The 13,226-nt window shown below is 29.9% G+C and overlaps 1 protein-coding gene across 1 annotated transcript; it reads right to left on the bottom strand.

The window, feature by feature from the left end:
• Positions 1-272: 272 nt before the first annotated feature.
• On the bottom strand, positions 273-12,878 carry LOC111642156 (DNA polymerase epsilon catalytic subunit A-like). Its single transcript, XM_023388475.1, has 6 exons — positions 12,746-12,878; positions 8,026-8,152; positions 3,154-3,372; positions 2,695-2,849; positions 1,378-1,452; positions 273-414 (listed from the first exon to the last, which is right to left on the bottom strand). Exons 1-6 carry the CDS (start codon positions 12,814-12,816, stop codon positions 273-275), a joined length of 789 nt encoding a protein of 262 aa, XP_023244243.1. The 5' UTR covers positions 12,817-12,878.
• Positions 12,879-13,226: the final 348 nt, after the last annotated feature.

The following is a 13,226-nucleotide window of genomic DNA, read 5'->3' as shown; positions in this document are numbered from 1 at the left end:
CAATTTAAGTATCTCGCTTCATGGTTAAAACTTTTAAAAAACTTTAACACCTTCGGGCAACATTTCCATTCTCTTCTTGATTCCCGACATTAAGAATATAGATTAGAATTTTCACTCTAATCTGTTGGAATTCAATTTAATTTTAACTACGGTTTATCCTACAGCAGCACATAAATATATCATTAATAATGTGGTTGTATTTTCTTATTTGCATCAAAAATACAAAATTTGTAAGATTCTATCAAGTGTTCAACAGATATCTGAATTAAGAATTATAGAAANGGAGTCTGTAATAAATCATCCCGTCTAACAATTTCTGGAGGTTCAGTTCCTTTACACCTCACTGAATACCAATGCCCAACAAAGATTTTTTTGTCAATGGAAACTCTTATATGATAAGGAACATCATATTCTCTAAAATTTTTTAAAATTTTAACAGTTTAATTTAATATTCTTAGTAAAAATTAAAACACAAAACTGAAAAATATTTTAATAATTATTTAGTTTTTATAATTATATTATTGCTTAATGCTACTTATATTCTAATCTAATAATTAAAATTAGTATTATTTTAATAATATGAAGTTAATCGTAAAATAGTTAATTATAGCAATAGTTTATGTTTAAATAAGATCTCTAATAACGTTGAGGATGCACATAGTGTTTTACCAACATTGTGCTAACTATAACTTTTTAAATCTTAGGGAGCACATATTTATGATTAATATTCTGCAAAAAACAAAATCAATTTAATGACTGTCAAAGTTTGCACTCATATAATGCTTTTCCATTTCAAGTACAACACCCAATGAATTAAGAAGTGTTTTTCATAAAATAGCTTTCCCGAAAGAAAAGGTATGATCTATATCTTAGTTTATTGTAACCCAGAGTCAATGAAACTACAGAACAGAGTATGAAAACCTCCATTATCATGTCATTCTATTTGCCAAGTTTTATAATTTATGGAGAGAGGATCAATGCTGGATAAAGAGAGAAGTAGTTGACTAAGAACTTCAGATGGAACCATTGTTCATATGAGAGATTTATTTATGTTTAGTCCCAGAAATTCCAAAGAATTAGTATAAACTTGTGCCATTGAAAGAATTTATGTAATACTGGAATTACAAATTCTCCATTTAATGGTATGTATGAGTAGTCTTATATAAAAATATGTAACTATTTGCTTACAGAATGCAACTTCTGTAAGCAATTGACAAATGATATACAAAAAAGAAAAGAGTTTGTAATTACCATACTGGAACTTATCAATTTTAAGTAAAAGCATAAATGATCAAAAATAGATTAACTAATTAATTAGCAATAAAAAAAAATCATATCATTACAGGTATTTGTATGAAATTTAAAAATTACAATTACCGAATGTCTATGATATTCTCCATCTGTTCAGTAACTCTACCCACAATAATTTTCTCATCATTGGATGACATATTACTGGAATATAAATTTTTTAATTAAATATATCATTGAAGAGATTCATTAAAATATAATAATAAATTGATTTAAAATTAATGAATACTTCTTCAACATTTCTACATAGGTGGATCTAGATTTCATTCTGTCTCGGTTTTTTTTAATCGTCGGAAGTAGTTCTTTCCTAACTTTTATTAAATCTGACACAGTCAGAAAAGATAGTTTTAAATAAGTTTTTTTTAATCCAATTAGATGGTTAGGCTGTAGAAACAAGAAAAAAACATTTTAGAATAAGTCTAAATATAATTATATTTAAAATATAATAATTTAAAAATAACAAATGCAATACACTAAATTTTATCAGACTAAAAAGTCTTGTTTATTTTTCATTAAATGAAATTATTTTTAAAGCTTCTTCTTCAGATGCAAAGTTAAATATGTATCAATATAAAACACATTAATACTTATAAATTTACATAAACAATAAATCAAAAGCTATTAAAAGATTTAGCATTGATTCAGTTTTCAGCCAATTAATCCAATAAGTTTATAACAAAAGAAAAAAATAAAGTAAAAGTAAAACTTACCAAATCAAGATCTTCTTTTTGGATGATCTCAACTCGATAAAGACTTCCAGCAAATTTTCGAGTGAGAAAGGAAGAAACTTCCTGTTCACAATTATTTTTAACAGCAATATAAAAATAAGGATTAAAAGGAAATGATACTTTAAAGCGATTTCCATCTTCTTGAACAAAATAATAATCTACAGCACTAACTAATCTTCTGTCTTCATCTAAGATTTCAGTCTAGGAAAAAAGCAATGTTTATANTTTACATAATACTGGAATTACAAATTCTCCATTTAATGGTATGTATGAGTAGTCTTATATAAAAATATGTAACTATTTGCTTACAGAATGCAACTTCTGTAAGCAATTGACAAATGATATACAAAAAAGAAAAGAGTTTGTAATTACCATACTGGAACTTATCAATTTTAAGTAAAAGCATAAATGATCAAAAATAGATTAACTAATTAATTAGCAATAAAAAAAAATCATATCATTACAGGTATTCGTATGAAATTTAAAAATTACAATTACCGAATGTCTATGATATTCTCCATCTGTTCAGTAACTCTACCCACAATAATTTTCTCATCATTGGATGACATATTACTGGAATATAAATTTTTTAATTAAATATATCATTGAAGAGATTCATTAAAATATAATAATAAATTGATTTAAAATTAATGAATACTTCTTCAACATTTCTACATAGGTGGATCTAGATTTCATTCTGTCTCGGTTTTTTTTAATCGTCGGAAGTAGTTCTTTCCTAACTTTTATTAAATCTGACACAGTCAGAAAAGATAGTTTTAAATAAGTTTTTTTTAATCCAATTAGATGGTTAGGCTGTAGAAACAAGAAAAAAACATTTTAGAATAAGTCTAAATATAATTATATTTAAAATATAATAATTTAGAAGTAACAAATGCAACACGATAAATTTTAACAGACTAAAGTCTTGTTTATTTTTAAAGCTTCTTCTTCAGATGCAAAGTTAAATATGTATCAATATAAAACACATTAATACTTATAAATTTACATAAACAATAAATCAAAAGCTATTAAAAGATTTAGCATTGATTCAGTTTTCAGCCAATTAATCCAATAAGTTTATAACAAAAGAAAAAAATAAAGTAAAAGTAAAACTTACCAAATCAAGATCTTCTTTTTGGATGATCTCAACTCGATAAAGACTTCCAGCAAATTTTCGAGTGAGAAAGGAAGAAACTTCCTGTTCACAATTATTTTTAACAGCAATATAAAAATAAGGATTAAAAGGAAATGATACTTTAAAGCGATTTCCATCTTCTTGAACAAAATAATAATCTACAGCACTAACTAATCTTCTGTCTTCATCTAAGATTTCAGTCTAGGAAAAAAGCAATGTTTATAGTTGAGTTTTTAATCATCACTGTCAGAAAGTTATATGGAGAAATATTTTTTTAAATGTATCATGAACAAAAAATTATTCTTATTAATTAAAGTTAAAAATAATAGTTACTTATTAATTCATAAAGGAAACCTTAATTTTCAATAATCCAGCATAAATTTTAATAAACTTTCAAAAATTTTCATTCCATTAAAATTTAGTTCAGTTCAGATGTAAACCATAAAGATTATACTTTCTATTTTAGAATTTATAGGCATTCCATAACATAATCTCCCAGTTTTTGAATTTGTGAAGTCATTTAAGTGCATGTTCTATATAAATTTATAAAATCAAAAGTTGACAAAAATTCCAGATTTTGAACGATATTAAAATGAATAAAACTAAAATATCATAATTAATTTTTGGTCATCATGCTTATGAATCTTCTGGACATTATTATTAGAAAAATTGCCAAGCTGCTGAAATGTTTTGCAATCTTTAAAGTTAAGGATTCTCCCTTTTTTGGCTGTTTTAAATATCTCTAAGGCTCTGATCTGGTAATTGTGAAAGGCATACTGAATCAGTTTGTCTTTTTCTAAATTTGCTTTCACTTCTAGTTCTAGAGTATGGCTAGAGTGGTGACATGATTCTTTTTGATGTTGTACTTACGTACTTTCAATCTTAAATTTAATGATCTGTTAGTGGATCCAATGTATACTAGACTACATTCAAATCTCTCATCTGCGGCAGAGATACTGTATACTCCTGGTGCTCTCAATATGTCTATATTGTCACTAACAGGTCACTAAATTTAAGATTGAAAGTACATAAGTACAACATCAAAACAAATCATGTTACCACTCTAGCCACACTCTAGAACTGGAAATAAAAGCAAAATTTAGAACAAGCCAAACTGATTCGGCATGCATTTCACAATTACCAGATCAGAGCCTTAGTGACTCTAGAGATATTTAAAGCAGCAAAAAAAGGGAAAATCCTTAACTGTAAAGATTGCAAAACATTTCAGCAGCTTGGCAATTTTTCTAACAACAATATCCAGAAGATTCATAAGCACGATGGCAAAAAAATAATTATATTTTAATTTATTAAACATCACTGCTAAACCTTTACTTCCGGTAAGATATATTATAAAAACAAACAAATGTTCTCGATCTTATCTAAGATCGGCCCAGGTTCTTGGATCACTTGAGTTCCAATTATGGAATGCTGAGAATTCGAATGTTTTTTAGATATAAGCTATTTAACAATTCAAGAAAAAAGATTTAAAATAACATAATAAATTAATATATACAAATACAGTCGACCCCCGTATAAGATCATTGATTATTCCGTTTTATATGAATTCCATGTTGTACGAGTCACTTAGATTTTACAAATACGTGTACCGGGCTGTGAACGGCTCACGTATTTGTAAAATTTAAGTGACTTGTACAACATGGAATTCATATAAAACGGAATAATCAATGATCTTATACGGGGGTCGACTGTATAGACAAAAGTTCTCCAATTTTTGTGTATTAATGTGGGATCACATCTACAGGGGAATAATATGCATTGTTTAAAGCTATGGTTGGCAATGCTCCTCGCATGCGATACGCATGTGAGGAGCATTGAATGATATCGAGTTACTGTCCTTGAAATTAATACACTTCTCATCTGGTTAGCTTTGTATAACTCAAGGGTATCCTTAGTCCTAATGTGGTCAGTCTGGAACAAACATTTTATAAGTCTGGTGTTTTGTAGGTTGGCCTGCACCCCATGGTCAGTGACGTAGGCGGACAAGGCGGCAGTGTGCCTTTTTTGGTTGATGTCGTACTTGTGTTCCATGATTCTTTTATGTACAGAACGTTTGGTCAACCCTATGTAGACCAAATCCCTCTGGAACTTGTGGTCCCTGATTGGAACACTGTACACCCCTGTCATGAAACACTAACATGACATCAACAAAAAAAGGCACACCACTGCCTTGTCCTCCTATGCTGCTGGCCCTGGGGTGCAAGCCAACCTACAAAACACCAGACTTATAAAAAAATTGTTCCAGACCAACCACATTAGGACTCTGGAGACCCTTGAGTTATACAAAGCTAACCAGATGAGAAGTGTATTAATTTCAAAGACAGTAACTCAATATCATTCACTTGGTGATACGCATGTGAGGAGCATTGCCAATCATAACTTTAAACAATGCATATTATTCCCCTGTAGATGTGGTCCCACATTAATACACAAAAATTGGAGGACTTTTGTCTATATTTGTTTATATTAATTTATTATGTTATTTCAAATCTTTGTTCTTGATTCCAAAACCATTAAATAACTTGTATTTAAAAAACATTCGAATTCTCAGCATTCCATAATTGGAACTCAAGTGATCCAAGAACCTGAGGCAGATCTTGGATAAGATGAAAAACATATGTTCATTTCTAAAATATATCTTACTAGAAGTAAAGGTTCAGCAGTGATGTTTACATGTACTGGTAATTTATCCAGAAATTTCTATTCATTTATTAGTTTTAACATCAGTTAAAATCTGAAATTTTTGTCAACTTTTGATTTATAAATTCACGTAGAACACACACTTAAATGACTTAATCTTCCAATTTTTGAATCTGTGAAGTATTAATTAATTAAAACTCCAAAACCTTTAAACGTCCAGTAGTAATCAATTTAATAATAAACAAACGTTTTCGACCGTACTCTCGGTCTTCATCAGGTTTAAAATCAGTTAGATTCTGTGAAGTAAGTTATGGAATACCTATACATTCTAGAATAGAGAGTATAATGTTTATGGTTTGGACATGAACTGAACTAAATTGTAATGAACTGAAAATGTTTGTCAGTTCATTAAAATCTATGCTGAATTATTGAAAATTAAGGTTGTCTTTATGAGCTGTTCTATTTCCAATGGTTGAAAAATTTCTTACATTAGTTATTAAATATTTGATATATTAGACAATTAAATTTCAATTAATCCACTTTAAATTTTAATCAATAGACTTTAATTTATCATCAGACTACAACAAAAATTCATTCAGATTAATATACCACTCACTAAATAAACCATCACCAGTTCATAACCAAACAGAAAAATTCTTGCTACAAACGTTTTTGTCTATGTGTAATAGACATCCTCAGATCTTGATGATATTGAACTAACAGCTATTAGAATAGAATGATTTTTTAAAAAATCGGATCAATTTCATAATTCAAATAAATTTAAATTATCCTTAATGTGCATTTCAGTCGTCGGGATCTAGATCAAAAATGTGCGCCACGCTGTGGAAAGCATGTCCATTTCCTTGAAGTTAATAGCGACTCCCCTTTTAATTGCCCGATAGATCTCAAGCAATTCGAGGTACTTGAGTTGTGCCTTATCCGATACTCTGTGTAGCAATTTAACGTTCTGTAGTCCAACGTGCAAATCCTCATTACTTACATATGTCGTTAACACTGTAGTAGTCATCTTTTTTCTTATGGAGTATTCATGTTCTTTCATCCTCATGGCGAGATCTCTTGCTGTTGCTCCAATGTATGTTAATGAGTGGTTAACTTGATCATCTTGAAGAGGAACTGCATAAACCCTGGAGAGTATGAGTCATCTATGCAGTTTTTATCATTTCTAATGAGAGAGAAGACTTGGAGAGTGTCGATATGTTATGTTTATTTTAGTGGTCCTTGCAATTTCTCTATATATATTAGAAAGTGTTTTGTTGTATGTAATAACCCTCATCCGTTTGTCTTGAGGAACAGTCCTCTCCCTCTTATTTATATATTGTTTTATGAGATGCTTAACCAAAGAGGACGGATATCCATGTTGTGTTGCAAGGGCCTTGATCCATGACAATTCGTTTTGCTTTTTATTTTGCTTCAAACAATGTGTGTATGCCCCTTTTTACCAAAGATCAAAAAGCGGAGACTTTGTAACAGTAAGGGTCATGTGAATGGTTAGGAATAAACAGAGGTGTATATGACTCCTTACGAAACACACAGGTGGAAAGATAACCATGCTCCATTTTGACAGTGATATCCATGTACCATCGTATGACTCTCTTGTTCAACTTTCAACAACAGGCCATAGGAGTTATTGTTAAAATACTTAAGTACCAAGTCAAAGTTAGGTACTTTGTTCCATACTATGACAATGTCATCAATATACCTGACATACAATGCTATGTCCTCTTGAAATTTAGGTAATATGGTATTCAGGTGTTTTCTGACCACTAATTCACAGAGTGTTCCTGATATTGGGCTACCCATAGGCACACACCTCATCTGTATGTAGGTGATCCCTTCGTATTCAAAGAAGGACGAGTGCACCATCAAATGTGATATATCTAACACATCAGGGAAATGACCCTGGGGTATAAAGAATTTTTCTGTTTGGTTATGAACTGAACTGGTGATGGTTTATTTGGTGAGTGGTATATTAATAATTACCCAGTTTTTTGAAATATACTCATTCACATTCATCATTATTATACTCCCCAATTATTACTTGCTACATATTAAACTAAATTTTTTCAAAGTGTATAAAGAGTTGTTATTGTTTCATGTTATATATAAATGTTACAACAATAAAATATTTTTAAAATTATTAAAATTTTAACAATAAATAGATTTAAAACAATATACCGGATGCATGTTGACAAGCCATCCTACTATTTCTGCCGATTCTTGATATCGTTTAAAGCCAAATTTCAAATCAATTTCATCATTAAACAATGATTGCTGCAATCTCCGTTCGGATGTATCGTCTTTACTATAAAATAAAATTGATCAAATATTACAGTTACATCTAAAAGTCCTATTGGCAATAAAAATTCTTGCAAGATTAAATTATTAATTATGAAATATAGCCCAACTAATCATGCTAATACAATGGTTCTAAAACTTTTGTGACTATTACATATGTTGAACATGTTAAACATGTTGCCATTTCAAGAAATGACTAGATATCTCTTGAAGCCTAGCACATCCTGTAATAAAACATTTATTTCAGAATCTGTCTAGTTTTTCTGGTCACTTCTTGAAATGCTAAACTGACTTCTGCAGATGTTTAAAGATATTTCAGCATCTGTCCAATGAAGCTGGGCATTTCATGTAATGTTTAATGGCCTATTAGTATGTGGCATAAACAAGATAATTGAATGTTTCTGCACTTCTATATGTGGTACCTTTGTTGGATATACTGTAAATTATTCAATAAAAAATACACCATCTAATACATTTAGATCTATATCAATTTTAGCAAAATAATTTTACTAAATAATTATTTTTGTAAACAAAAAATGTAGTCTTATATTTTAAATTTAAATATATTTAATGGTTATAAAATATAAATGAAATAAAATAGAGAAGAAATTTAAAATTACTTATATTTTTCATTCAAAGAAAAAATTTCAGTGTTGGTTTTTCCAAAATTTTTTCAGGGTACATTACTAATTTATGATGTTTTATAATGAAGAAAACAAAAATTAATGCTACATATATAACAAAACACTACTGAAAAATCAAACTGCATATTTCAGTAGCAAACATAAAATAATAAATCCTCAAGCAAGCAAAAGGGTAATGTTGGCAGCATTGCAGCAAAACTTTATTTTCTAACGTTTGCAGCAATGTGCTTTGTTGTAAACAAACTGTACAAAAATTGAGTCAACACTTAATCTTAGTAGTCTATCAGAAGTGTCGGTGGCTGAAGTAATTAACATGTTAGAGTACCACTCTGGCAATATGGGATCAAATCCAGACAAGCAATCCGAGGAATCTTTCATGAATGGTGAACAGGTTCAGTGACACACAAAATCAGCTCAAATAGGTTCAGGTAGTGAGTTTTGGAATAGTGATAATAGTGAAAAACAAAGGTAAATACATGGCTCAAATATATCTTAGTATTAGTAAATATATACACTAAAATCCAGTCTACACAGCAACATTCAATGCTGGCATTTATGTCCCAGAGTAGTGTCTTTGCTGTCCACACTTACTTCATGTTTTCAAGTTTAGATGAGCATCATACACTAGATTGTTTCAAATATCACTAGTGTCTAGGCTGTCTACACATGATGTCACAGCAGTGACTTAATCAAGAATATTTTTTATGGTACTGTCTAAGTGAACATGGATTAATGTTACTAGTGGCTACAATACCTGCTTGTGTAGTGTTTTTTTGGCCTTTTTTCCCTTTTTCATTTGGCTTTTTCCAACCTGTAAATATTAAGAGGGTCTTTTATCAAGTCCATTGTGGATTGACAGACCTACAACTGGACAGCCAGCTGGTGAGAGATGAGTCTCAACATATGAGAGTCAAACTGGCCATTAAAAGTTCTTGGGGGTTTTTGACTGTCTTGAAACAATTCTGGAACTACATGGCCTAAGCTCTCACCACTGACAAAGAAATTAAAATTTATTTGTTCAAACTTCAAAATGGTGTTTTTAAAAAATTTATGATGGCAAATATGTTTAATTAGACCACGTGAAATACAACTGTCTTATGTATGTTAATAAAACAGCATTTATTAATTATTCAAATATTTTTAATTTTTGAGCTCCCCATTGGATTCTTCTAGGTCTTCCACTGATCCCGAGTCCTTCCAGAGCAGTAAGCTGAAATCTTAACTGTCTCGATCATCCAGCCAACCAAACTTTGACATTGCAACACTATAAAAAGTTACAAGCAGGATGTAAATTGATTACAGTATACAGGATATTAGATGGCAATCTGTGCAGATACCATTCACAACATGCTCATTCCAAAACACCACTTAGTCCAGCGATGCAAGTCTATGGCACTGTCCAAACAGTGATACTTTACTGTATACCCTATATCTGTCACTTTGCAGACTCACTTTAATGCTAAGATATATTTGTGAGTTACAGTTATCCCTTGTACAACATGGCATTCCTACAACACTATTCAAGAATTGGAGAAATTCCCTGTACAAAACATTACAATTTTTAAATGCAAATTTTTATTCAAGCAAACATGCATATTATCTCATATTTGCCAATGGATTTTAGAATATTGAAACTTTCAATGCTGTTTTGTGCCTTTTGTCTGTTTTGCTTAATGTAAACTGAGCATACAGTTTTTTTCTTCCTTATCATAGCTTCCTATTCTAACTTTCACATAAACCAAGTGTCACTGTTTTGGTGATAATGCTCTAAATGAAGTCAAAAAGCTGTCACCATGTTTGTTTTTATAGATCAAATGAAAAGTTACTATATAGATTAAATTTATAAAGACCTCTCAAGCAAACACAAGCATGTGAAAATATCAGATTTTATGAAAAAAGTAGAAAATATCATAATATTTTGACCAAGGTCAACAAGGAAGTCCAGAAGACAACATTTTGCCATAAATATTTTGTATGTTAAACAGTAAAGAAAACAAAATTAATATTAACATGGAATACTCTGGATTGTGATTGTTAGTTAATTACTGACTGTTAATAAATTATTAAATGCTTCAACAAACATATTTCTCTTAATTACAAAAAGAATAGTTTATTTTTGTTAACTTTTGGAACCTAACCCTATGTTTTGTACTGGTTCTTTGTTTCAGACAGCACGAATTCACATAACACGAATAACCTAATAGCCATGTCATACAAGGAATACACATACTTATTCCCATTGTTCTTCACTATATTTCTGTTACTAAACAGATATAAGAAATGTAGTTTCAATAACTTCTGACACTTACAGCAAAAATAAATGTATATTTTTGATATAACAAAGGATCATTTTTAAATCAAATCATAAATGTTGATAAAACTACGCCATCTTCAGACCAACAATAATTTAATGTTAATATCACACTTTTAAGGAAAAATGTAAAGTTTCAAGAATACATCCAATTTAAGTATCTCGCTTCATGGTTAAAACTTTTAAAAAACTTTAACACCTTCGGGCAACATTTCCATTCTCTTCTTGATTCCCGACATTAAGAATATAGATTAGAATTTTCACTCTAATCTGTTGGAATTCAATTTAATTTTAACTACGGTTTATCCTACAGCAGCACATAAATATATCATTAATAATGTGGTTGTATTTTCTTATTTGCATCAAAAATACAAAATTTGTAAGATTCTATCAAGTGTTCAACAGATATCTGAATTAAGAATTATAGAAAATCTTGGTTGCTTGCTGTTCTCTTTACTATATGTATTTTCTTAGCATAATGTTGCCATTGAGAACAAATCACACAGGAACACTTTCAGTGAAAAAAGGTTGGTTTATTGGTAGGAACTGATATGCATTTCGGGCTTAACGCCCCTCTTCAGTCCTGAGATTATAGTGACAATTAAAACAACACAACTCATGAATTTCAGTGTACGATACAGGGAATACTCACATCTTTTTAACCTCTCCTTTCTAGTTCATGTTTTCCTGTACATCTCGTAGGAATTATTTTGCACCCTACAGCACATGTTGTTTTACTGTTCTAATGTGTATAAGGGTGGAGCTAGAAGAATTTTAGCTATACAATAATACCTCGATTTATGTGAACCCAGAATTACGTGATTTTCAAATCTCGTCAATTTGTCTTTTGTTTGAGTGCCACGCAACTCTTGATTACTCACTCCCCCCACACTATTGTTCATCTCACATGTTTGAACGTGTCGCGTGGAATCGACACATAGCTACAATTTATTTTGCATTATTTATTTCTGTGTTTGTTATATCTACGGTGACTCGAGAGACTCTATGTGGTGATTTCTTGTAACTGTGAACGAATCAAAAGACGAGATAAGATTAACGAGAACATTTATTAGCTTACATACATCTGACTTGGATTTTACCCAAATTGCGAAATTATACCCCGACTTACGCGGTTATCGTTCGGTCTCACCTATCACGTAAGTTTGGGATATTACTGTATTTTCCTCCCGCTTTTCAACTATGTATTCTCATGAGTCGTGTTGTTTTAACTGTCACTATAATCTCAGGATTGAAGAGGGGCATTAAACCTGAAATGCATATCCATTTCTACCAATAAACCAACCTTTTTCCACTGAAAGTGTTCCTGTGTGATTTGTTCTCAATGGCAACATTATGCTAAGAAAATACATAAGAATTATAGCTTTGAAACAAACAAAAGTAATGATTTATATTCTTATACTATTCTTACATAATAGTGAAATTTTAAAATTATACCCAAACATTCACATTTTTATTTTTACATTAGTTATAATATAAGATTATCATCCCCAAGTAACAAAACCATATAACCCCCATGAAATTCAAACAAAAACAAATTTAAAAATTAGTTTAAAATTCAAAATTAGGCATATTCTTAATCCTTAATATAATTTATCTGTAAATAATTACTTTGAATGAATCATACCTGGATCCCAAAAGATCTTTAGACGAATTTTCTTTATTAACACTGTATCGTCCAGTGTTACGTAAAACCATTTTCCCGGGAGTCTTTAAACTCCAGCACCGAACTAAATCAGATTTGGCGGGAGAAATGTTTCCTGTCGTGACGTCATAAAAATAATAATGAATTATATTTGTATTCCTGTTAAATCAAAATTTAATTATTTTATCCGATTTATGATCATTTTCAGTATTAATATATCAACAATATAAATTTTGCTTAACTGATTAAAAATGTTTAAAATCTAATGGCGAATGGCCACTAGAGGACGATCATCGCATTCGGTTATATATGTAATCTACGGTAGATGGCGTTAAAAATATAAAAATATAATTTTTTTTTTAAATAAAAGCTTTTCTTAAATTTTAAAAAACAGAAAAAAATGTTTTTAAATTTGAAATTAAAAAGTTTTGTGCGTAAAAATTCTAAAACTAAATATAAAAGA

Source organism: Centruroides sculpturatus, unplaced genomic scaffold (genome assembly GCF_000671375.1).
Source record: "Centruroides sculpturatus isolate CEXI.00-Female unplaced genomic scaffold, Cexi_2.0 scaffold18, whole genome shotgun sequence".
NCBI classification, from domain to species: Eukaryota; Metazoa; Arthropoda; class Arachnida; order Scorpiones; family Buthidae; genus Centruroides; species Centruroides sculpturatus.
Note: the sequence above shows the minus strand (reverse complement) of the source record. Positions and strands in the feature narration are given on the sequence as shown.